At 47.4% G+C, this 25,750-nt stretch overlaps 1 protein-coding gene across 1 annotated transcript in view; it reads right to left on the bottom strand.

The window, feature by feature from the left end:
• Positions 1–5,135: 5,135 nt before the first annotated feature.
• The window catches only part of CLCN6 (Cl-/H+ antiporter 6), a 36,648-nt gene continuing 16,033 nt past the window's right edge, over positions 5,136–25,750 (bottom strand). The window contains exons 13-23 of the mRNA XM_087701897.1: positions 23,247–23,376; positions 20,493–20,622; positions 17,509–17,662; positions 17,191–17,350; positions 15,449–15,555; positions 15,155–15,341; positions 13,085–13,242; positions 9,994–10,150; positions 9,691–9,798; positions 8,265–8,390; positions 5,136–6,366 (exon numbers count right to left, since the gene is read on the bottom strand). Coding sequence (XP_087558023.1) covers positions 6,286–6,366; positions 8,265–8,390; positions 9,691–9,798; positions 9,994–10,150; positions 13,085–13,242; positions 15,155–15,341; positions 15,449–15,555; positions 17,191–17,350; positions 17,509–17,662; positions 20,493–20,622; positions 23,247–23,376 — 1,498 coding nt within the window. The 3' untranslated portion in view covers positions 5,136–6,285. The remainder of the gene's footprint in view (positions 6,367–8,264; positions 8,391–9,690; positions 9,799–9,993; positions 10,151–13,084; positions 13,243–15,154; positions 15,342–15,448; positions 15,556–17,190; positions 17,351–17,508; positions 17,663–20,492; positions 20,623–23,246; positions 23,377–25,750) is intronic.

Below are 25,750 nucleotides of genomic sequence, written 5' to 3'. Positions count from 1 at the left end.
GCACAGGTAACAAGAAAACACCGCGCAGAAGTTTCAAACTGCACTGCAGTGTTTTTTTTAATGTCTTTAAATCTGACTGAAAATATCCCCCCTCCCTCTCTTTTCTCTCTGCACCGAACTCTCTCCTCCATCTGGTGATTGGTGAAATCAAGGAAGAGTCTGTCCGGAGACCAATGATGCTGCAGAAGGGAGAATTCCCATTGGTCCTCTGGGGCTTTGTCGCTTCCTGGGAAAACTGGATTCGCTGGTTGTAACCTGCGTTTCTCTGCACATCCGGGGCTTCTCGGGCATTGTGTTGTCTGAAGTCTGGGCTCGGCAGTCTTTCTCCGATCCCTTCGCTTTGGGGAGAGAGGGAACCAGCGTGGAATTGGACTGCCTGAGCCAAAGGAGTCCACGGGATCTTGAGACTTGATTTTTGAGCAGTACCAATCCATTCCACTCTTTCCTTTCCCTTTCTGTCCTTCTTCCATCTTCCTTTCCCTTTCCTTTCTCTTTTCCTTTCCTTTCTTCTATCCCATTTCCTTTCCTTTTTCCTTTCTTTTCCTTTCCTTTCTCTTTTCCTTTCCTTCTTTTCCATTTCCTTTCCTTTCCCTTCCTTTCCTTTTTTCTTTCCTTCTTTTCCATTTCCTTTCCTTTCCCCCCTTCCTTCCTTCCCTTCCCTTCCTTCCTTCCTGGGGGCCTGAGGGAGAGGGAGGGGACCCTTTTCCTCCTTGGCCCCTCCCCAACATCTGCTCTAATGGCAATTATGGCTAAAAAGATTTCAGGTGCTCAGGCAGGAAAATGTGCTGCTCAAACACTATACTTTTTCACACACGCTGAAAAAGAATTAGAGGGAACATTGGGCCATGGAGGGTGAAAACGAGGTGCAGGGGTGGGAGGGGCAAGCACGGACCTCCCACGCTCTATTTTGGCTAGCAAGGTGCTGCAGGAAGCATCCACTCCGCCACCCCCCCTCGCCGGCCCATGGAGAACTACAATGCTGATCTAGCCCTCGAAGAAATCCAGTTTGACACCCCTGCTTTAAATATCTCTGGGGATGAAAATGCTGGTTTCTGTATATATATATATCTAAACGTGTGTGTGTGTGTGTGTATTCCAGCCTAACTCTGGAACGCCTTGAACAATTTCAACCAAACTTGGTACATAGATGATTTACTCTCTGGAAACAAATACTGTGGGGGTAAGACACTCCTAACACCCCCCGGGGTGTGTGTTCTGTTAAGATACAGCCTGTTGTGCCTTAAAATGCCTTCTACTGTACTGCTGTAAAATGGCTCCTACTGTACAGCGCAGTGGAGTTGCCAAGGTAACGCCTTCACAGTAGTCCACAAGGGGGCTCCCTCTGGTAGGGGGAAAATCCAGCATTAGAAATTACGTTTGGTCCAGACATGTCCCCCCTATAAATAAGTACCTGGACAACACGGGGTTAACAGCTACTATAAAATAAAATAAAAATGCAACAACGCTTAAACATTGCAAGAGGGTGGGGGTGAAGTGGTGGGTTGCAGGCAGTATGCCCCAGTACGGGCGTTCTGGAGCCTGCCCGGAGCACCGGATACCATTCCGATATGGTGCTCCGGAGGGCCCACCTGAGCTCCTTACCTGTCTTTTAAGTCTTTGACGCTTCCACACACACTCCGTACAGCACCTGTGCGATGCTCCGCTGAGCAGCTGGAGCATCGCAGAGGCTCACAGAAGCGGTAAGATGCATGTGCTCGCTGCGTGCATCCATGTGGACAAAACCGGGCACCAGTACGGTTGGAACGGGATCTGGAACTCACCACTGGGGTGTGTATGTGTGTGTGGAATCAAGAACGGCAGTAAAGAGTCACAATGACAGAGATCGAGGGATGGATGGACCCCAAAGACATAAAGGAGGAATTTTATTGTGTTGTTTTTATTTAAAGAGAAGGACCATGATTATAGAATACAAGTGCTCAAACCAAAATAATAAAAAATATATATCTAGCAGTCTCTGCAAGGGAATGCTTATTAAAAAACAAAAATGCACACAAAATTAGTTCCCCGCGATTCGGCTCACGTTGACAAGGGAAAGTGCAATTGGAAATCAAAATATTCATAAGAGCTTATAAATCAAAGAAATGCCCCATGTGCTTCTCCCTCTGGAATGGATATTAATACTGTTTAAGGGAGGAGAGAGCAGAAATAACGAGAATTCCTAGACTGTCCCAATATCCATGAAAATCCCATGACATGAATTCTGTGGGGCCTATCGACCCAAAACTGAAGAGCGTCTAGTCTATGGCTCTGGAACCACATGTGGCTCTTTCATCCCTCTGCTGTGGCTCTGTCACCAGTCGGCGCCACAATTTTGAAAGGAGCCTGGTTGGCGGGTGGGGGGGGAGCACGGTGCACCAGGAGGAGACACTATGGCAAGGGGTGAGTTTCCCCATCAGCTCCACAATTGATAGGGCTTTCGGTTAGCACAGGTAGAGGAAAAAGGACGCCGCACTAGGAGACTCTATGGTGTGGGAACCGGACTTCCGGTCAACAGAGGAAACCACACTAGGAGGAGACTCTGGTGTGGGAACCGTCATTTTAGTGTCATTTTACAGGAATCACATTCTCTTCAATCAATTCTATGATTTTAAGCCATGGCAAATAAGAACGAGAAGTCCTCCCGCATCTTTTTCCAATCCTGAAAGGCGTTAAGGGCATAATTGGAATCTTTAAATCTTTGATTATAGTGCACACATTATAACACAAACGCACCTATCAACTTAGGAGAAAAAAGACAGTTGTCATCTGGATTGTGAAGCGAAAACCTGCTAACAAAAGGAGTATCTAGTTTATGACAATGGACCATAGTGTTGCCTGAATTTCTAGGGTTACCTTACTTGTTTTAAATTTAAAAAAATTTTTTTATCCCCCTCGCAACTATTGGGTAATACAGATAACCCCAGCTGAGAATCTAAGATTTGACACTCTAATGCTGTGATGGCACACCATCACCAGCTAATCTTCTAGTTTCCAATGTGCCAGCCAGCTGGTCTTCGCGGGCACCAGAGTGCTGGAAAACAGCCCCCAAAACAAGCCATTTTTTGTGCCATTTTCCGGGTTTGAAAACAGCCCCACCAAAATGGCTTGAAAACAACCTAAAAAACAGCCTTAAAAATGGCCCAAAAACGCCACAAAAGCAGGCTATTTGGGGGGCCAAAAAACAGGCATGTGCATGCCAGTCGGTGCCTGCACATGCGTTCCGGTTTGGGCACTAGGTGCTGAAAATATTCACCATCACTGCTCTAATGTTTTCAAGATTCTAGAAACGTGGAAGAAAGTTATACAGTAACTGGCCAGCGATCATACAAAACTGGTGAAAAAGTATTAGCTTGGCGTTTTTTCCCCCCTCTCATCCCCTTTTAAAGCATTAAAGTAGATATCGAATAAATTCTCTCCCTCCCTCAGTCTCTCTCTCTCTCTCTCTCAGTTTTTGGAATTCTTAAGGCAAAGCAGAACAAAACAACTTTTAGGGGAGGGGGGAGGATATTGGTCTCTTCCCCCCCTAATACAAACACACAAGAGATGCGAACAAAATGGTCCTTTATAGCCACCAGTTTAGAATCAAATGCCCATCGGCCCAGTACAACAAAGTAAAAAAGAAACCCAGCCAGAATAATTTTGGTCTTGTGAAAAATTCAAGTGGCAAAGGGAACGTGGGACGGGTTGATGCCATGAAAGACAGGCCCGTAGAGAGAGAGAGAGAGAGAGAGAAGAGAGAGAGAGTTGCTAATAGGGCTGAAATGGGACCTGTTCGAACCAGAAATGGTTGTAAAGAGGGCAGGGGAAGGTAACACCTTGGAAAAGGAAAAATGACTTCTCTCTCTCTCTCTCTCTCTGTGTGTGTGTGTGTGTGTGTGTGTGTGTGTATTTAAGGTCAAGAGTAGGAGGCGGCCAAGAAGGAGCTGCAATGTTGCTTGGGTTGAGAATGGAGCAGGGAAATATTAGAATAGTGGTGGGGGGGAGGAGATAAAGAGGTGAACAAAATAAAACAAAAAAAAATCCTTGCACAGGCATTCCTGTCTCGAGTAGACAGAACCAGTATTAAAAAAAGCTTGAACTTCCGCTCGGTGTCCAGACCAAAATAGGTAGATAATCTTATTACTGGAAAGAGGAAAAAACTAAGAAACAAACACAACTAGACTGGATGGGAGACTTAATTAGCCTGGGAGCACATTGAAAACTTCGCCTGTGCCAAAAACACACGGCTGTGCCCCCCATTCATAGTCTAAGCCAGAATATCGAATTATTGCGCTGCTGATGATCACATCTGCAGGCAAATAAGCAAAGGGATCGTTACGTTTGGTCACCTTACCAAATTTGACTCTTCTCAAATTGCAACCAAAAACTGCAGGTTCCTGCCCCGCTGGGAACCTGGGAGAGGGGTTGAGTGAATGAGCCCCTGCCCACAAAACGGGCAGCATTCCTATTCTCCAGCAGAGACCCCCTGAGGGAATGGGGGCAGCTGCATGGATTAAGTCCTCTAACTGGGGGGGGGGGCAAAAGAGTTGGGCCCAGGTCCCCCTCTCCTTCCAAACATCGAGGACTGTGCTTTATCAAGGCTGCATCAGCTCTTTTCCGCGGCTCAATTTCTGCTTTCCCTTGAAAGGAGATTTATGCAAAGGTTAAACACACACACACACACACACACACACACACACACACACACAGAGCAACCCGAAGCTACAAAGACAGGAGCCTGCCGGAATTGCCCAGGACAAGAGCCAGTGGGATGAGGCTTGTTAAGAAGGCCGGTCTCAGCCGGCTCAAGGCTTCGTGTGAGCCAGCCAGGCAGCCAGGATGGAAAAGCTCTTGAACACAGCTGCTGCAGACATCCCTCCCCTTCCCGATCCATTCCGGTCCTACCTGGGTATCCCTCGGAACTATTAAAAGTGTCCTCCCCTGCCTGCCGCTCCCCCACTCCAGTTGGAAATTACAATCCTTCTGCAAAAACCAGATTTGTTGGGAGAGGGGAGGGGAGTGCCGTGCAGGGAGGGTCACGCCAGGGCAAGGAAAACATCTACCGCCTGCAGAGAACAAAGGTGTCGGTTGTCAACAATGTACCCCACCCCACCCCGCCCCCTCCACCCTCTTCCAGGTCATGTCTGGCTGAGAAGTTATTTGGGGACACCCTGCACAAGGATTGGGAATGTCCTCCCCAGCCAGAAACAATGGGAAAAGGGTGGGGGAGGGAATTGTCAGATAGCAGGAAGGAAGCACAGAGGACGGGATGAGTGGGAAAAAAAGGGGGGTGGTGGAAATCAGACAAGCTGGAAAACAGCATGCAAAGCGGGGCTGTTAGCGGTCGAAGAGAACATCACCAAGTTTGGTCCCGCGAGACAATATATCCCCTCCACCCCCCCAAAAAAAGTATTGGTTCCTTCTGCACGTTCAGAATCACTTGGCAACGAACTGTCTGTGTGTTAGATTTTTTTTTAAAAAAAGGGGGTGTGGGGGCTCAGTTTGAAGCTCAGCACCCAAAGGAGGGGAACGTGCTCGAAATCTGGCTAAACAGCTCCCCGTACTAGCGACAGCAACTCCGATGCTTTAACGCCCGACCACTCTGGATCTCCCCCCCCCCCCCTTCGCAAAGTTTTGGACGGGATCCCAAGGGAGGATTCAGGGCTCAATCTGAATCTCCCCGAAGCGGGAAAGATGTCCTTGGCGCCGGTGATGGTGGTGGTAGGGCTGATCTCAGAAAGACGTCAAGACGGAGAGAGGCATACAAAGCAGAACGTCAAAAGCCCAGTCAGAAAATTATTGTTGTTGTCCAATTTCAACCTTACCGAAGGCGGATGACTTAATTAAACCGAGAAGCAAGTAGCTAAGTTCGAAGTGAAGATCACGGTGTTCCAATTGGCTCAAAAAGAGGGAAGTCTGCAAGATTTGCAAAAAACTTCAGCAAGGTAAAGAGGAAAAAATGATATTCTTTCCCTCTTTCTCTCTCGAATAAAGTAGAGATGTAATATTTTCGGGTGCCCGCAGGGTTGGGCAATGAAGCATTGGAATGGTTTGATCCGAACCCATGGAGAGAAGTGCCTGGCTGCTAGAACAAGAAGAGGACAGCCAGTTCTCAAGATTTCCTACATATTACGCTTTTTCCCTTCCCTCCTGGCCCGAAGGATGTACAGTTTACGGCTTAGGCGGCGACGGGCTTGACGGGCTCGTTTTGTTGACCTAAAGTGCACACGGTGGGCCCAGGAATCCCAAGGAGGAGGAGGAGGAGGAAGGGGTATCTCAGGAGATGGGAGGAGGCAGGAGACGAGGTTAGATAGTGTGGTAATGCTGGCGCAGCCTGGCCTGGAGGAACTCGTGGGTCAAGTTGTGTCGAGTAATAATGCCCACAATCTGGAAGAAAGAGGAGGAGGAGAGAGAGAGAGAGAGAGAGAAAAGTGAATTTGTCAAGCGTGAAAGCAAAAAACAAAACATAACGGCAGAAGGGCCAAGAGGAGTCAGCTTTTCTGAATCGGGGGACGTCTTAGCAATATAGCAGTATAGCAGTAGACTTATATACCGCTTCATAGGGCTTTCAGCCCTCTCTAAGCGGTTTACAGAGAGTCAGCATATTGCCCCCAACAATCTGGGTCCTCATTTTACCCACCTCGGAAGGATGGAAGGCTGAGTCAACCCTGAGCCGGTGAGATTTGAACCGCTGAACTGCTGATCTAGTAGTAGCCTGCAGTGCTGCATTTAACTACTGCGCCACCTTGGCTCTCCAGGAAGCAGGAAGCTACTCAGCTCCCTTCTGGTTTCACTCCACCCCATCCTGAACGGTGAACGGTGCTCCCTCTGCAGATTTGGAGAATATTCCTTTCTCAGGAACCTTTCCGAAATCAGTGAGCGGGTAATCTGTCTGAATGTGGATCACGAGGAGATGGGAGTCCTCCTCCATAGAAATCGGTGCAAGAAACCCACGTTCCAAGCAGGAAAACCCCACCCAAATACTTTTCTCCTTTCCCCACTCCCCAAAAAAGTTATTTTGAAATGTCAAAGCATGATCCTCCCTCAAACGAAAGCAGAGCTAGAAGGGAAGCGAATTCTGCTGTCCAGCAATGTTCCTTCCATCTTAGCATGCATGTTCCCCCCCACATGCATGCTACTCATTCCTCACTCTAGGGGGTGGTGCTCATCTCCATTCTAAAGCCGAAGAGCCAGCGCTGTCCGAAGACGTCTCCGTGGTCATGTGGCCGGCATGACTCAATGCCAAAGGCGCACAGAGCACGGTTACCTTCCCACCAAAGGTGGTCCCTATTTTTCTACTTGCATTTTTTCATGCGCTTTCAAACTGCCATGCTAGCAGAAGCTGGGAGAAGTAACGGGAGCTCACTCCGTTATGCGGCGCTAGGGATTTGACCTTTCTGATCGACAAGCTCAGCGCCTTAGCCACTGAGCCACCCTTTGAGCCACTGCATCAAAACACGATCGTCCCTCAAACTGAAGCAGAGATGGAAGGGAAGAAGGGAAGCGAATTTTGCTGCCCGACAATGTTTCTCTTGGAATTAACCTAATACTAGTTTATGCCTCTGAGTAAAAATTCTAAAGCAGGGGCGGCAACTTGAAGGCTTGTGGGCTTCAACTTGGCCTGGGGAATTCTGGGAGTTGAAATCCATGACCCTTAAAGTTGCCAAGGTTGGACTCCCCCTGCTCTAAAGCTGCCTTTGCAGCAAGTGGTTTCAGGAACAGATACACAAGTTACAAGCCAATGACATTTGTTTCTAGGGCCGTCTGAGAGCGTCAGCCCCATCTGTGGGCCTGCAGCGACATCTAGTGGTGAAACCTCAAACTTTCACCTTGGCTCAACTTTAAAGGTAAAAGGTTTCCCTCGCACATATGTGCTAGTTGTTCCCGACTCTAGGGGTGGTGGTGGTCATCTCTGTTTCCAAGCCAAAGAGCCAATGCTGTCCGAAGACATCTCCGTGGTCATGTGGCTGGCATGACTAAACGTCAAAGGGGCACGGAACGCTGTTACCTTCCCACCAAAGGTGGTCCCTATTTTTCTACTTGCGTTTTTACATGCTTTCAAATTGCTAAGTTGGCAGAAGCTGGGACAAGTCACAGGAACTCACTCAGTTATGCAGCGCTAGGGATTTGAACCACCAAACTGCCAATCTTTCTGATGGACAAGCTCAGCGTCTTAGCCCCTGAGCCACCGTGTCCCAATGGCTCAACTTTAAGCAACTGCAAATTACAAATTGGATCAGAAAAGAGGAAAGTTTTTTTTCCAAAGACACCACAGACAGACTCACCTCCCCGACGGCGTTCACCACCGGCAAGTGCCTCAGCCCCATCGTCCGGAAGAGGTTGAAGACTTGGGAGATGTGAGCATTAGGCGAGATGGTGAAGGGAGAAGGGTTCATGTAAGGTGTGACGTCCTGTTGGGGAGAAAGCAAGCTCGACTTTCAGTTCAAATTTGTATTCGTTTATCAAAATATAAAATGTGGAAGGCAAAGAGAAATGAAAATGCTTTTCTTTTTCTTTTTTTCCTCTCCTGTTGTGGTTGCTCCACAGGCCACTCTGTTGCCAGCAGCCTGTGGAGCTGGCAGCAGAGTCAGACAGTGAGGAGGTTGGGGAGGAAGATGGGCCAGTCCTGGGGTCTCGGGAAGGCTCGGACGAGGGCTTTGCATTGGAGGCAGAGAGGGGGCCAGGGCCATCTGGGAATTATGTGCTGCCTCTGGAGCCTCCAGAGTCGGACATCAGTAAGGCAGAAGATCAGTAAGGCAGAAGAACAGGGGGAGCCAGAAGGGGTGACTCAGGAGTAAGTCTTGGAGGTGACTGGCCCCTCCCATAGGACATAAAGGAGGAGCAAAGGCACATGAACATGAGCCTTTGCAGGAAGCTACTTGGTTCATGCTGGTCAGTTTACATTCTGAAGCTCCATTTTGACTCTTTGCTCCGTGTGGCCTTGTCAAGCTAATTGCCAATGGAGTCTCTAGCAGCGATTCAAGGAAGATAAAGGTGGGTGCTTATCAGCCTTATCCCGAAAGACTTTGGCAGGCTACTGTAGGACTCTTTACAACTATTTGGGACTCATTACGGGCTGTGAATGAACATAATTCACAGCCTTTGAAATAAAAGGAGGGTTTTGGGGACTAAGCGTGAGCTTTTTACTGTTATCAGGAAGCCGAAGTCAGAACACTCTCCTATTTTCCCTTTATTTTTCAAAAGCATATGGCTTTCAGAGAGGAATTTATTTAGGCGAACAAAATACCCCAAAGCAGTGGTGGATTCCTCTCCCTGTCGCTATCAGTATGGTGCTCACGGGGCCATGCATCCTTTCGTGCATACGCACTGCGCACGCATGCACAATCCACTGCCCCTGTGACACCCAGTTGCTTGTTGGAGCTTGTACAGGCACTGTGCGCTGTGCACGTGTGCGCAATTGGCTGGTTGCTTTAAAAACCGGTATAGAACCCAGGCGGGTGGGCCAAACGAGCCACCATGTCAGCTGCTCCCGGCTACTACCGGTATGCCCGTACTGGCCGGAACCCACCACTGCCCCAAAGTTTGCATTATAAGTCTCTAACCATTTGTCCTCTGTGTATCCAGTTCTGGACAGACAAACTCCAAAAACAAACACAAAGGTATGGCAAACATAAAAATCCCAAGACATGCAGAAGTGTCCTTTCTGGGAAACACGGTAGAAACCGCACAACTGCAAGGAGAAGGCCTTACCACGATCATGCGTGGATTCAGGAGCGTGAGATCTAAGTCATGGATGTCCGGATAGCGTGGGTAATCTTCTGACATATCTGCATACGACAGACGAGGCTGGTTGGCACTCTAAGAAGGGGCGAAACAAGAAGAAATAAAGACATCCCTTTTCTAACGCGCTAAAACACATTCTAACAGAGTCTCTGGTTGGGGGGGTGGGGGAACCCAATTGGGACATTAATGCAAGAACCTCTCCTAATCCAGAAAAATCTGCTGGATTATCATCTATGCAGACAGCCCGGTCACTCCTTAGTCGGAACTCACTGATTGATTCTCTGCATAGCAGATTCCTCGGACAAGTAAAGTGACCAGCTGTGAGCGCAGGATCAGGCCGTGGAAAGTCAGAGGCCGGAAGCGTTCCTCCATCGTCCACTCCTCGCTGGGGGACTGGTCTGGATACAGGTTGGGATACGGAGTGTATCTAGAAGGAACCATACAACTTCATTTCGGATGGATGGATGATGTCATGGAAGGACTGAAGGAAGGGGAGATTGGATGGATGGATGGAAGGAAGGAGGGAAGGAAGATAGATATAATATGGAAAGGGAAGTGGGATGGATGGATGGATGTAATTGTTGGATGGATGGATGATGCAATGGAAGGACTAAAGGAAGGGGAGATAGGATGGATGGATGGAAGGAAGGAAGGAAGATAGGTAGAGATAAGATGTAAGGGAAAGTGGGATAGATGGATGGATGTAATTGTTGGATGGATGGATGATGCAATGGAAGGACTAAAGGAAGGGGAGATAGGATGGATGGATGGAAGGAAGGAAGGAAGATAGGTAGAGATATGATGTAAGGGAAAGTGGGATAGATGGATGGATGTAATTGTTGGATGGATGGATGATGCAATGGAAGGACTAAAGGAAGGGGAGATAGGATGGATGGATGGAAGGAAGGAAGGAAGATAGGTAGAGATATGATGTAAGGGAAAGTGGGATAGATGGATGGATGTAATTGTTGGATGGATGGATGATGCAATGGAAGGACTAAAGGAAGGGGAGATAGGATGGATGGATGGAAGGAAGGAAGGAAGATAGGTAGAGATATGATGTAAGGGAAAGTGGGATAGATGGATGGATGTAATTGTTGGATGGATGGATGATGCAATGGAAGGACTAAAGGAAGGGGAGATAGGATGGATGGATGGAAGGAAGGAAGGAAGATAGGTAGAGATAAGATGTAAGGGAAAGTGGGATAGATGGATGGATGTAATTGTTGGATGGATGGATGATGCAATGGAAGGACTAAAGGAAGGGGAGATAGGATGGATGGATGGAAGGAAGGAAGGAAGATAGGTAGAGATATGATGTAAGGGAAAGTGGGATAGATGGATGGATGTAATTGTTGGATGGATGGATGATGCAATGGAAGGACTAAAGGAAGGGGAGATAGGATGGATGGATGGAAGGAAGGAAGGAAGATAGGTAGAGATATGATGTAAGGGAAAGTGGGATAGATGGATGGATGTAATTGTTGGATGGATGGATGATGCAATGGAAGGACTAAAGGAAGGGGAGATAGGATGGATGGATGGAAGGAAGGAAGGAAGATAGGTAGAGATATGATGTAAGGGAAAGTGGGATAGATGGATGGATGTAATTGTTGGATGGATGGATGATGCAATGGAAGGACTAAAGGAAGGGGAGATAGGATGGATGGATGGAAGGAAGGAAGGAAGATAGGTAGAGATATGATGTAAGGGAAAGTGGGATAGATGGATGGATGTAATTGTTGGATGGATGGATGATGCAATGGAAGGACTAAAGGAAGGGGAGATAGGATGGATGGATGGAAGGAAGGAAGGAAGATAGGTAGAGATAAGATGTAAGGGAAAGTGGGATAGATGGATGGATGTAATTGTTGGATGGATGGATGATGCAATGGAAGGACTAAAGGAAGGGGAGATAGGATGGATGGATGGAAGGAAGGAAGGAAGATAGGTAGAGATATGATGTAAGGGAAAGTGGGATAGATGGATGGATGTAATTGTTGGATGGATGGATGATGCAATGGAAGGACTAAAGGAAGGGAGATAGGATGGATGGATGGAAGGAAGGAAGGAAGATAGGTAGAGATATGATGTAAGGGAAAGTGGGATAGATGGATGGATGTAATTGTTGGATGGATGGATGATGCAATGGAAGGACTAAAGGAAGGGGAGATAGGATGGATGGATGGAAGGAAGGAAGGAAGATAGGTAGAGATAAGATGTAAGGGAAAGTGGGATAGATGGATGGATGTAATTGTTGGATGGATGGATGATGCAATGGAAGGACTAAAGGAAGGGGAGATAGGATGGATGGATGGAAGGAAGGAAGGAAGATAGGTAGAGATAAGATGTAAGGGAAAGTGGGATAGATGGATGGATGTAATTGTTGGATGGATGGATGATGCAATGGAAGGACTAAAGGAAGGGGAGATAGGATGGATGGATGGAAGGAAGGAAGGAAGATAGGTAGAGATATGATGTAAGGGAAAGTGGGATAGATGGATGGATGTAATTGTTGGATGGATGGATGATGCAATGGAAGGACTAAAGGAAGGGGAGATAGGATGGATGGATGGAAGGAAGGAAGGAAGATAGGTAGAGATAAGATGTAAGGGAAAGTGGGATAGATGGATGGATGTAATTGTTGGATGGATGGATGATGTAATGGAAGGACTAAAGGAAGGGGAGATAGGATGGATGGATGGAGGGAGGGAAGGAAGATAGGTAGAGATAAGATGTAAAGGAAACTGGGATAGATGGATGGATGTAATTGTTGGATGGATGGATGATGCAATAGAAGGACTGAAGGAAGGGGAAGTGGGGTGGATGGATGTAATGGATGGATGGATGATGTAATGGGAGGAAAGAAAGGAAGGAAAGAAGGAAGGAAGAAAGGTAGAGATATGATAGAAGGGTAATTGGGATGGATGTATGTAATTGGTGAATGGATGCATGATGTAATGGAAGGATTGAAGGAAAGATAGGATGGATGCAATGGAAGGAAGGGGAGATGGGATGGATGGATGGATAGAAGGAACGAAGAAAGGAAGTGACATGATGGAATGGGAGGTGGGATGAATGGATGTGATTGAAGGAAGGAAGGAAGGGAGATGGATCAGTTGCGTTTATCAGTTTCTGAGACATGTCCACATTTTTCTTCCTTACACAGTCAAGGAAGAGCTTTAAGGCAACTTAAGCAATGAGCATCCATGAAAGTCCTATCAAAAACCAGCTGGCCAAACTCTTTTGATATCTAAGAAGGAATCTACTAATCCTGCTGGCTGGATCCGGTGGCCTCTCCACACAGGCAGCCATGGGTTTGCGCACCTCACGACAGAGCGTCCCCCTTCCCCATGCTCACTTCCGCTCCAACATCTGCTGCAGCATGTCCTCCGTCTCCGGCGGCTCCTCGGCCGCGTTGTGGTCATCGCACACGTTTCTCAACTCGCTGGAGGGATACGACTTCATGGACTGGCTACGTTTACGCTGCTCGGTCGCCCGAGTGAGAATGCTGGATTTCTGGAACAGGGAAAGCGGGGACTCCGTTTACCCAAGGATCATTTCGGGAGAACCTCCAAGCCCTCAGAATCAAGAACAAGATTCACCTGTTTATCCTAAACACACTGGGTTTAGAATATTTTAATTCCTGGTAAGTCTAAAGATAAAAAAAAATGACTCCATATTGACTGAACCGGACTGGCACAACCATCTCAGCACAGAAGGGTTTGCTACTAGATTTTTCTAGAGAATTCCCCCCCCCCCCAATTTCTCAGTTGAGCCTGTAGATCTGATATCCCCTCCGAACAGAATGCTTAACTTTGGAATCTCAATTTGAGCCAGCCATTGCTGAAATCCTGTTTTGCTTTCATTCAAATGATTGCTGTGGCCCGCCAGCGGCCAGTGGAGCTGTCAGCAGATTCGGACAGTGAGGAGTTTGGGGAGGAACATGGGCCAGTCCTGGAGTCTAGGGAAGACTCTGATGAGGGCACTGTGTCGGAGGCAGAGAGGGGGCCACAGATGTATGCCAGTTATCAGCTGCCTTCGGAGTCGGATATCAGTGAGGCAGACAAACAGCTGGAGCCTGTTCCCAGTGTGCGCATGCGCAGACTTGCCAGACAAAGGGAACAGCTAAGGAACAAGGTCGACTTGGGAGTAAGGCTGCAGGTGGACGATGAATGGCCCCTCCCAGAGGAAATAGAAGAGGAGCGAAAGGGGAGTGGAGTTTGTAGGAGACCATTAGTTTGCTTCATTGGTTCGTGACTCTCCGAGACTCCTGGCCAAGTTTTGCAGATATTGGCCTGGCAGCTCTCCAAACCAGGTAAGGTCTGTGACTGTAAATCCTCCCTTGACCTTGCCGGTTGTGAATGAGCAGAATTGACAGTAAATTAATAAAAGGGGTTTTCGCCGGGACCAGGAGTTTGCTTCATGCTCGTGGGAAGCCTCAGCCAGAACACTCATGTTTTAACAGGCAACATTCATGCAGGACTGACCAACCAAATTCTTCAGAACGGGGAAATCCAGTTGTCCCTTTATCAGGCTTGGAGAGTGGCTAGGCCGATATCTTTCAGATGCCGCAATACTTGCAAGAATGCACCAATGAACTAATTGTCTCCTGCAAACTCCACTCCCCTTTCGCTCCTCTTTTATTTCCGCTGGGAGGGGCCATTCACCTTCCACCTGTGGCCTTACTCCCAAGTCGACCCCTGCTCTTTAGCTGTTCCCTTCTTCTAGCAACTCTGTGCATGCACACACTGGGAACAGGCTCCAGCTGTTCTTCTGCCCCACTGATCTTTGACTCTGAAGGCAGCTGATAACTGCCAAGACGGCCCTGGCCCCCCCTCTGCCTCCAACACAGAGACCTCATCAGAGCCTTCCCCAGACTCCAGGACTGGCGATGTTCCTCCCCAACCTTGTCACTGTTCGAATTTGCTGGCTGCTGGCGGGCCACAACACCATCCCAGAAGGGACAGGAAAGGAGAAAGGGAAAGAGAAAACACAAAGAAAAATAAGAAAAGACAGGAAGAAAGCAAGGAAGGAAAAAGAAGGAAAGAGGGGAAGGAAGGAGAATGAAGAAGGAAGGAAAAAGAAGGGAAGGAAGGAAATTATAATGAAAGGGAGGGAGGATCTGAGGGAAGTTCTATCTTAGCACTTGGCCACTTCAGGTGTCCCCCAACACAAGTGACATTATTGAGCTGGCCACCCCCAGCCCACAAAGTCAAACACAACCCTGATGCAGCCCTCAATGAAATCAAGTTTGACACACCTGCCCTAGTTAGACTCCTAAGCTCACAAAGTCAGTGCATACTAAAACACACAACGTATCAAACTGAAAATACTGGTGTGAGTGAAATCTGAGCAAGGGAGTCGATGATCGTTACTTGCCGCGGATTCTCTTCCAGAGGAACAAGGAAGTCACCGATCGAAAACTCACCTTGAATTTAATATTGTTGCTGATAAGCTGGTCCCACTTCATAAATTCCTTCTCGTAGGCCCGGTTCTCGGTCACCACCGGGAAGGCATGATGGACCGTGGTGCGGAGAATGCTGACCAGGGACTGGATGCGGGTGTGAGGGTAGACGTACATCAGGTTGGGCTCCATGATGTCGCTCGCTCTGAGCCTTAGGGCGACAGAAAGGTTGGGATGAAATCAAAAGCTTTGGAAACAGCCAGACAAGATGAGTCCCAGCTGGCAGATGTTCCCAGCCTTAAGATCGGCCGACATTACTTGTCCATCTCTGCTTTGACTTCCCACTCCAGCAGGGGGACGCCCCGCAAGGCTACATAGATGTCGTAAATCCCTTTGTTGAAGAGGTCACCCGTCCACTTGGCCACCTGCAAACAGAAGGGGGACAGGCAAGAGTTGATCCTTTCCAACAGCCTTCTGAACTCTCTTGGCTCATCTGGACTGAAGAAGTGATTTGGAGGAGTAACGAAACGCCTCCGCTTTAATCAACTTTGGTCCAGTTGCCCTAATTTAACCTTTTAAGATACTTTTGGCCTGGATGATTGAGTCTTCATTTAGGGAGTGGGTGTGGCGGCCTAGGGGTGGAGCCCTCGCCTCACAATCAGGGGGCTGTGAATTCGATCCTAGGTAGAGGCAGATATTTCTCTCTCTGGTAACGATGAGAATGTATCTGCCGAACAAAACTCTGTATTGGCAACCGGAAGGCATCTGGCCATTAAATCACTCTACTAGCGCCATTCAGTTCCCCAGACTCCAGCCCGCAAGGGATTATGGGGTTGTTAAATGAAGATGATGATGACTGAATCTTCATTTACATTTTTTTCAGTCTGGGGAGAAACCACCCCTGTAGTCTGTATGGCAAAAGTGGGTTCATTCCAACGAGCCTCTGAACTTTCTGCCTACCCAAATTCTCATATATATATTTGTATTGTGTGTGTGTGCGTGTGTGTGTGTGTGTATATATATATATATATATATATATATATATATATATATATATATATATATATATATATATATATATATATATATATATATATATATATATAAAATATATATATTATATATATATATATATATATATATATAATATAGATATATATATTAGATTTTTTACAACCCCTGGTAAGCCCCAATTATGGGAGGAAGCTAACTGCTTCCATCATCTGTCAATCGGCTTGTCACAAGAGTCCATCACGACAGAAACCCAATATTTTTACTGTTGCCTTTGTTATATTTGTGTTGGTTTTTTTTTTTATTTGTCCCTTTATTTATTTATCAGCACAAAAAAAAACCACACACACACACACACATATATATATATAGAGAGAGAGATAGGTAGGTGTGTGTATGTATGTGTGTGTGTGTGTGTATGTATGTATGTATGTATGTATGTACTTAGTGTCACAACCCCTGGTATGCCCAAATATGGGAGGAAGCCTACTGTTTCCTTTCTCTGTCTATCGGCTCGTCGTAAGAGACCATCCAGACAGAAACCCAATATTTTTACTGTTGCCTTTGTTACATTTGTGTATACATATATATATGTTCGTATTTTTTTTATGGGTGTAGGTATGCTGGTCTTGTATTTGAGTCTTTTCCCATGTATGGTTGAGACATGAGACCTCACTGTAACGTTGCCAAGACAATCTCAATCTTACACAGGAAAAGACCCGAATACAATAAGACCAGCATATATATAGGCCCAGTATATGTATATGTATATATATGGATAGAATAACAAGAATTGGAAGGGACCTTGGAGGTCTTCTAGTCCAACCACTTCTCAAACAGGTGACCCTACACCATTTCAGACAAGGGGTTATCCAGTCTCTTCTTAAAGACTTCCAGTGTTGGGGCATTCACAGCTTCTGGAGGCAAGTTGTTCCACTGATTAATTCTTCTAACTGTCAGGAAATTCCTCCTCGGTTCTAAGTTGCTTCTCTCCTTCATCAGTTTCTACCCGTTGCTTCATATTTGAATGATGCAGACCCCAGACTCACCATCAGGGTGATCATGATGGGCAACCCGTACGTGATCTCGTTGGTGGACTCGATCAGGATAACGGTGAGGCTGATGGTCATGCGGACTACCCCGCCCAGGAAGGCAGCCGCTCCGATCAACGCAAAGGTGCCAGAGTAGACGTGATCCAGGCCAATGTAGCTGGGAGGAAGGAAGGAAGGAAGGAAGGAAGGAAGGAAGGAAGGAAGGAAGGAAGGAAGGAAAGAAGAGGGTTACGAGGTGGTCTTCGGAGCCAAGGGGGAGCGAGGGCTAAGTCTCTGCCCGGGGAAAGCAAAACCCACGAAAGCCAAAGAGGGCACCTTTCCAGCAGGTTGGCCACCAGGCGTCCGTAAGAGGCCCCGCAGAGCAGCGATGGGACAAAAAGACCGCTCGGCACAGAAATCCCGTAAGTCCAGCAGGAGAGCAAGAAGTAGAGGAGGAAAAAGAGAGAGAGGGTGACAGGGCTGAAGGTACCTGGAAAACAGGAAGGGAAACAGGAAAGGGGGGTTGAGCAGCAGCTGAAGACCAAAAGCCAAGCCCAGCCAGCACCTCTTTGGCTTGGAGCGACCGTCTCATCCCACTGGGATTGGACTGTACCTCCAGGAGGCTTGCCAGGGTTCCTGCCAGCCCGATTATTCCATCTGGCCGGGTCCAGGAGGAGGACTTTTCTCGGCTGTGGCTCCTGCCCTCTGAAACACCTCCCTCCCCCTGCCTGATATGAGGTCGTCCCAAACCATACTGGCCTGAAGACTTGACTGTGCCTGTCGGTTTGCGGGGACCCGCGCAATGGAGGGGGGTTGATTGAGTAATAACAGATCCCACCTCCACCCTGCGCTCTCCCCAGATGCCTTTGATTTTAATGTCTGATTTTAACTTTATGTCACTGTGAGCCACCCAGAGTTACCCTGTGGCCGGGGTGTCAAACTCGTGGCCTGTGGGCCGGATGTGTCACACACTGGCCACGCCCATGCCTGGTTTAGCGAAGGGGGAAAAAGTCGTGATATGTCGCGCGATGCTGCCATGATGGTGTGAATTTAATACCCTGGCCCTAGGGTAAGATGGGCAGCCAATAAATTGTATGTTTGTATGGTGTTTTCCTGAAAATAAGACCAGGTCTTATTTTCCCTTTGGCCCCAAAATAAGCACCATGTCTTATTTTGGGGGGATATCTTGCCCACTTACCTAAGACTACTGCAGCCAGGCTTCCCACACCCCGATACCTGTTGCGTTGCTGCCCGACTTCTGCGGCCACTTGCAGATGGACATCGTGTGGCTCATCGTGCTGGTGCAGCTGCTGGCAGGACACTGTGTGGTGTGTTGTGTTCTTGCGTGCACAAGTGGCTTCACCGGTGCAATGAGCCTTGCGTTCTGCCACGAGCAGCTGCACTGGCGCAATTAGCCTCATGGCATCCGGGGTGTGGGAGGCCTGGCTGCGGCGGTCCTAACAATAAGTGGGCGCGGGGTGCGTGGGGCAGCTCCACCCCCCCGCTCCGCTTGTGCCTCGCCTTACCTTGTACAACCAAATGGTGGGCGGGGCTTAACTAGGACTTATTTCAGGGCTAGGGCTTATATTAGGCACAGGTGTGGAAAATCGGGCTAGGGCTTGTTTTGAAGGTAGGTCGTATTTTCTGGGAAATACAGTATGTATGTATAAATCAATCAATCAATCAATCAATCAATCAATCAGCTTGCAAGCAGTTTAGGCCAGCAAAATTAAGGTGGCACTGGTTCAAACCCAATACGAGCATAGGGGTGGGTCAGTGGTGGGTTCCTCCCGGTCCGGTCCAGCCATACCAGTAGTAGCCGGGAGCAGCTGACAGTGTACTGGTACGGTGGCTCGTTTGGCCCACCTGACCGTCCACCTTTTTTAAAGCAACCGGCCAATTGCGCACGCGTGCACAACATGTGGTACCTGCGCGAGTTCCAACAAGCAGCTGGGTGTCATAGGGGCAGTGGCATGTGTGCATGCGTGCGCAGTGTGTGTGTGCACCAAAGGTCGAGCGGCCCAGTGAGCATCGTACCGTTAGCGATGGGGAGAGGAACCCACCACTGGTGTCAGTGTAAATTTATTTAATTCTAAGATCAATTCAGCCAACAGCTTCTCTTTCCACCATAATCTCCCAGCCAATAGGGTGATCCGAATGGATCTCCACGAGAAGACGGACAACAGGAAAGGTCTGTTTTCGTGCCAGAGAAAGCAAGACAGGGTAAAGTGAACTGCTAGCCAAGTCCCACGGGGGTGGGGGGGCAGGGAAGGAGGACCTGGGGTTAAAGAATGTAACTCACCCCCACCCGAATGGTATGAATGTTGTGTTCTATTTTTAATTATGTATTGTCCTTATGTGTTATTGTCTGTATCCCCCTCCCTTTGAGTTGTAAGCCGCCCTGAGTCCCCCCAGGGAAAAGGGCGGCCTATAAATAAATTTTCAAATACTAATTTTCAAATACTTACAACCTGCACAATTCCCTGTGTTTTCACACTCCTTCCAAATGGTTTAGGTGCTCTAAGTGTGTGAACTGCCTGGAAGCTGTTGGCCACTTTGGAGAATTTATTTACCATATTTTTCGGAGTATAAGACACACCAAGGTTTTGGAGAGGCAAATTTTTTAAAAAAAACAGTTTTTGCACACACTTTGCAAACCTCCCAAAAATGGCCCATTTTTTGTGAAAACGGGCCCATTTCCCCCCCAAAAAACCGGCACTGATAGCCTTTAGGAGGCTTGTAGAGTGCTCTTGGGGGCTGGGGGGAACAAAATTGAGCAGAAAAAGGCCCTTTTTTCGCAAAAGTGGGCCCGTTTTTTGTCAAAAAAAGGGCATGGATAGCCTTTAGGAGACTTATAGAGTGCTCTTGGGGGCTGGGCAAAATTGAGAAAAAAATGCCCCATTTTTCGCTCATTTCTGCCCTTCCCCAGTCCTTAAGAGCTCTCTGAAAGCCTCCTAAAAGCTATGCATGGCCATTTTGTGAAGAGGGCGGGGCTTCGGGAGGAAAAAAGTGCTGTATTCAGTGTACAAGCTGCACCCAGATTTTCAGCCTCTTTTTTGAGGGAAAAATGTGTGTCTGATACTCTGAAAAATACGGTACTTCTGAAGTTCCTTAAAAATGCATGTCCCTCAAGCCAGGAATTCCAAGGCATGAAAACCCCAGTTCCTTGAATTTCACCTTGGATTAGACTTCTCCAAATTTCTAACCAGGACCATCTGGAGCCCCTGCCCAACCCATCGAGGAAGGCAAGCATAAAAGAGAAAATAGCCCGTTCTTTTCCGCGCAGCTCCGGTATGAGCAGAGCTGGGTCAGGGACTTACCCTCCTGGTGAAACAGTTGTAAGATGGCCGACTCTTGAGGGTTGAAGAACAGGGTTGCCATGTCATTGTAAGTATTATTGTGACAGAAGAATGTCTTGATGCTTGAATTCACCTCCTCCGATGAAGAATCCTTGGCAGAAACAAGCACCACGTTTAACTCAGTTTCTAAAATCCTGTCCAGCATCCCTAAAAATTTACCCTCCCAAGGTCCCTGGATGGCTGCAACCTTTCGAGATGGAACCTTCTCTCGGGAATGTTCTAAGGTTTCTATCTCTTGGTTTCAAAATTCAATATTTTTCCCGCTAAGTGGAAGTACAGGCAACCCTCGATTCATTTAGGGACCAAAGTTACAACAGCACTGAAAAAGAGTGACGTATGACCATTTTTCACACTTAATAATCATTGCAGCATCTATTCGTGGCCAAAATTCCAACCTTTTGACAAGCAAAATCAGCGGGGAAGCCTGATTCACTTTAACAACCGTGATGCTAACTTAACGACTGCAGGGAGTCACTTAACAATCATTAAAGGGACTGACCCTGAAGAGCATCCGGAAGCTGCAGCTGGTACAAAATGTAGCAGTCCGCCTGGTTTTGTGCATACCCTGGTGTGTACATGTATCACCTCTGATGTGGGAATTGCATTGGCTGCTGATTTGCTTCTGGGTGTAATTCCAGATGCTAGTTGTCCCTGTTGTGGGACGTCAGCAGAGCTGGCAGCAGACTCAAGACAGTGAGATGGTTGGGAAGGAACAAGGGGCAGTCCTGGAGTCTGGGGAAGGCTCGGATGAGGGCTTTGTGTCGGAGGCACAGAGGGGGCCAGGGCCGTCTGACAGATATCAGCTGCCTTCAGAGTCAGACATCAGTGAGGCAGAAGAACAGCTGGAGTCTGTTCCCAGTGTGCGCAGGTGCAGAGTTGCCAGATGAAGGGAACAGCTAAGGAACAGGGGTCGACTTGGGAGGAAGGCCACAGGTGGGCGGTGAATGGCCCCTCCCAGAGGAAATAAAAGAGGAGCGAAAAGGGAGTGGAGTTTGCAGGAGACAATTTGTTCATTCCTGCATTCTTGCCAAGTATCGGCCTGGCCACTTTCCAAGCCCGATAAAGGTTGGCAATTGTGAACTATCTTGAAAGACTGTGGACGGGGACTTTCCTGGAGAGGAATTCAATGTCAATTAAATAAAAGGGGTTTATCAGGACAAGCACTTGACTTTGTGCTGCTATGGAAGCCTAGGTCATAACAGTCCCCTTTAAAACCCTTCATGGCTTGGGACCAAGTTATCTGAGGGACTGTCTCTTCTCGGTCACATCTACCTGGCCCACCAGAGCGGGGAGGCAAGAAATGTTGCGGATCCTGTCCACTAAAGAGATGCATCTGGCTGGACCCAGAAGAAGGGCCTTCTCCGCGGTGGCTCCCTCTCTCTGGAACATCATCCTTTTGGAAATTAGACTGGTCCTCACTCTCAGACTCTTTCAGAAGGCCCCGAAGATGCGATTCTGCCAGAAGGCCTTCATCAGAAGAGATGAAGCCCTTTAAATGGCTGGTATGTGTATTGTCACCGGGGAGGGGGTTAATTATTTTACTAAGTTATTAATATTAGTTATTAGTTATTAATTATAACTAAATAATTATATATTAGTTATTAATTATTCTTCTTTTTATTTTAATGTACTCTCATACATTAAAACATGCACATCAACAACGGCTGGTGACCTCTTTCTATCGGTCCACTCTAAAAAGTGTCCTCACATATTGCATTACAGTATAGTATGCTGCTTTAACAGCTGCAGACAGGAAGGGCCTACAGAGAGTGATCAATTCGCACAAGAAACCATTGGTGGCTCTCTGACACCACTGGAGGACATCGCCAGATCTCGCTGCTTTAGCAGAATAAGGAAGATACTCGGAGATGATTCACAGCCTGGTCAGTGTCTCTTTTGCACTTCTACCATCGGGCATAAGACATCAAAGCACAGCCAGATGAACAAACAGGTTTAAAGATAGTTTCTATCCTTGGGCTGTGAGACTTTTAAAGACAACCACAATCACTCCATGCACACGCTAGTTTTTTTTTCCTTTTTCTTTTCTTTTCTTGTTTCCGCTATAAGTTTGCACCAGTGAGGCTAAAACCAATTTCGTTGTATTTATTTTGTACTATGACAATAAAGACTCTGCTATTTCTTTTATATGGTTTTGATATCCCTGTGAGCCACCTGGAGTCGCCATGTGCAAGCAGGCGGCAAGATACCTTTTCTAAAATCAATGCATAAGTACATTCTTGATAAAACCGTTATCAAGAAAGGTTGCAAAATTCACTTAACAAATGCCTCACTTAGCAACAGACAAGTTGGGCTCGACTGTGGTTGTAAGGCAAGGACTTCCTCTATCTATCCTCTAAAACAGAGATCTCCAGCCTTCGCAACATTAAGACTTATAGACTTCAACTCCCAGAATCCCAGCCAGCCAGCACGGTATCCAACCTGCAGCATGGCTGGCTGAGGAATTCTGGGAGTTGAAGTCCATAAGTCCTAAAGTTGCCACGGTTGGGGACGCTTGCTCTAAAAGGGAGCTCCCTCCCCCGAGACCCCCCCCCAAGGTCCCTTCTCTGAAGGTGAAGGACACCTTGTGATGGGGCTCTACAACCGTTTCCTGGGGCAACCTTCAAAAGGGTTTCAAAAGGATTTTTAAAAACCGAAATGACACTGATATGCACATCCATCTTTGAGGTGCGTAAGCATGAAACGCTCTCCGCCCACCTGCAGGCTGAAAGAGGAGCTGTTGTCTCCGTGGTCAGCGGAAGAGAGCGGCCGGCATTCCCCAAGAACCATCGAAGCAACAAATATCACAAGCGTGGTTGTCAGGCACACCAAAAGGCTCTCCAGGACTCTGCAAAGCAACACAAAACACATGAGAACACGCGTGATTTGGAATGCCACGCCGACATCCCGAGAAGTCACAGAGGCTGAGATACCTGTCAGAATATTCATGAACTGGCAGAGACATGGTAACAAGGTCAGCCAACGAACAGGCGTGGTAACAAGTCAGCCCAATGGGAACTATTTGGTGACTGAGAGCCGTGCCAGACGGCTAGGAGCCTGGGCGTGGCTTACCTATTGTAGCTCTGAGTCTGTGCAAGAGAACTAATCTAGTCTGCTCTCTGAATTGAAGCTGGAAATCTCAATCTCTCCTCTCTTCCACATTAGAGACTCCACTACTGGTATTGTATATTTACTCATGTGTTATTATGTATATAAAGAAGTGAATGAATCCTGCTGAATCAGTGATCACTGCGTCTGCTTTCTGGATGTGATTTTTCTGCAACCAGCTCTGACAATACCCACCGCCCCTCCCTCCAGCTGAGCTAGGGGACCCAAAACCCTTGATTTGAGGTGCAGGTAGTCCACAAAGGAGCCCAAAACCTCTGTTGTTAAGTGACACATATGTTAAGGGAATACTGCCCCGTTTTAATGACCTTTCTTGCCAAAGCTGTTAGGCGAAGAGAATCTGGCTTCCTCGTGGACTTGGCTTGCCAAAAGGTCGTAAAAGAAGATCACAGCGATGTCTGTAAAAATGGAACCAGTTGCCGAGCGTCTGAATTTTGATCGCATGATCAGGGGAAGGCTACAAAGGTTGCAACGGGTGAAAAATAGTCCCAACTCACTTTTTCAGTGTTGTTGTAACTTTGAGTGGTCACTAAATGAACTGCTGTAAGTGGAGGGACTAACTGTAGTGAACATGAAGATGCACTGGTGAGTTTTCTCTCCATGGCGCCCAAGGCAACATGGGAATAGTATCCCTCACCTTTGCCCATAGCTCCCCCTGAATACAGAAAATGAAGTACTGGTATCCTTGACTTACAACCCTTCTGTTTAATGACCAAACTTACAACGGAGCTGAACAATGTGGCTTATGGCCATTTTTCACACTTACAAACCACCCACATGGGATCAAAATTCAGACGCTTGGAAACCGACTCATATTTCTGACCGTTGCCATGTCCTGGGGTCATGCGACCTTCTTTTGCGACCTTCTTGATAAGCAAACTCCACGAGGAAGCCAGATTCACTTAATTACGTGTTATTGACCTAAGGAGCACAGAGATTCATTTAACGACTGTGGCAAGGAGGGTGGTAAAATGGGGCAAAACTCACTTAACAACGGCCTTTGCTTAACAACAGAAATATGGGGGGGGCTCAATTGTGGTTGTAAAATGAGGACTACTTGTATAGCCCCTTCCTCTTCACCCCAATACACCCTGGTACCCCAATAACAGCTATTGTCACAAATGTGCCTGCCTTCTCTTGGTTTACACAGCGTGAAGCAGAATAATGGAGTTGGAAGGGACCCTGGAGGTCTTCTAGTCCAACCCTCTACTTAGGCAGGAAACCCTACACCATTTCAGACAAATGGCTATCCAACATCTTCTTAAAGACTTCCAGTGTTGGGCATTCACAACTTCTGGAGGCAACTTCTGATTGCCTCCCTCTAATTGTCAAGAAATTTATTTCTCCTCAGTTCTAAGTTGCTTCTCTCCTGCATTAGTTTCCACCCATTGCTTCTTGTTCTACACTCAGGTACCCTGGAGAATAGTTTGACTCCCTCTCACAACTTCTGGAGGCAAAGGGCCAGGCTTCAAAGTGTCTTGAAAGACCAAACACGGCAGAAAGATCAATCAAGCAGAATAGAGTTGGAAGAGACCCTGAAGGTCCTCTAGTCCAACACCTGCTCAGGCAGGAAACCCTCTACCATTTCAGACAAGTGACTGTCCAGTTCCTTCTTAAAAATCTCCACTGTTGGAGCCTCCACATCTTCTGGAGGCAAATTGTTACACTGAATAATTGTTCTAACTGTCAGGAAATTTCTCCTTAATTCTAGGTTGCTTCTCTCCTTGTTTAGTTTCCACCCATTGTTCTACCCTCAGGTGATTTGGAGAGTAGCTTCTCCTCCTCTTCTTGGGCAGCCCCTCAAATATTGGGACACTGCTATCATGTCTCCCCTAGCTCTTATTTTCATTAAACTAGACATAGCAATAGCAATAGCCCATAGACTTATATACCGCTTCACGGTGCTTTTACAGCCCTCTCTAAGCGGTGTAGAGTCAGCCTCATTGCCCCCAACAATCTGGGTCCTCATTTTACCCACCTCGGAAGGACGGAAGGCTGAGTCAACCTTTGATAAGAATCGAACTGCTGGCAGTGGACAGAGTTAGCCTGCAATAACACTTGCACTTATAGACCACTTCATAGTGGTTTTACAGCTC

This window comes from Thamnophis sirtalis, unplaced genomic scaffold (assembly GCF_051295495.1).
Source record: "Thamnophis sirtalis isolate CommonGarterSnake01/CBP01778 unplaced genomic scaffold, rThaSir2_p1.2 scaffold_15, whole genome shotgun sequence".
Taxonomy (NCBI): Eukaryota; Metazoa; Chordata; class Lepidosauria; order Squamata; family Natricidae; genus Thamnophis; species Thamnophis sirtalis.
Note: the sequence above shows the minus strand (reverse complement) of the source record. Positions and strands in the feature narration are given on the sequence as shown.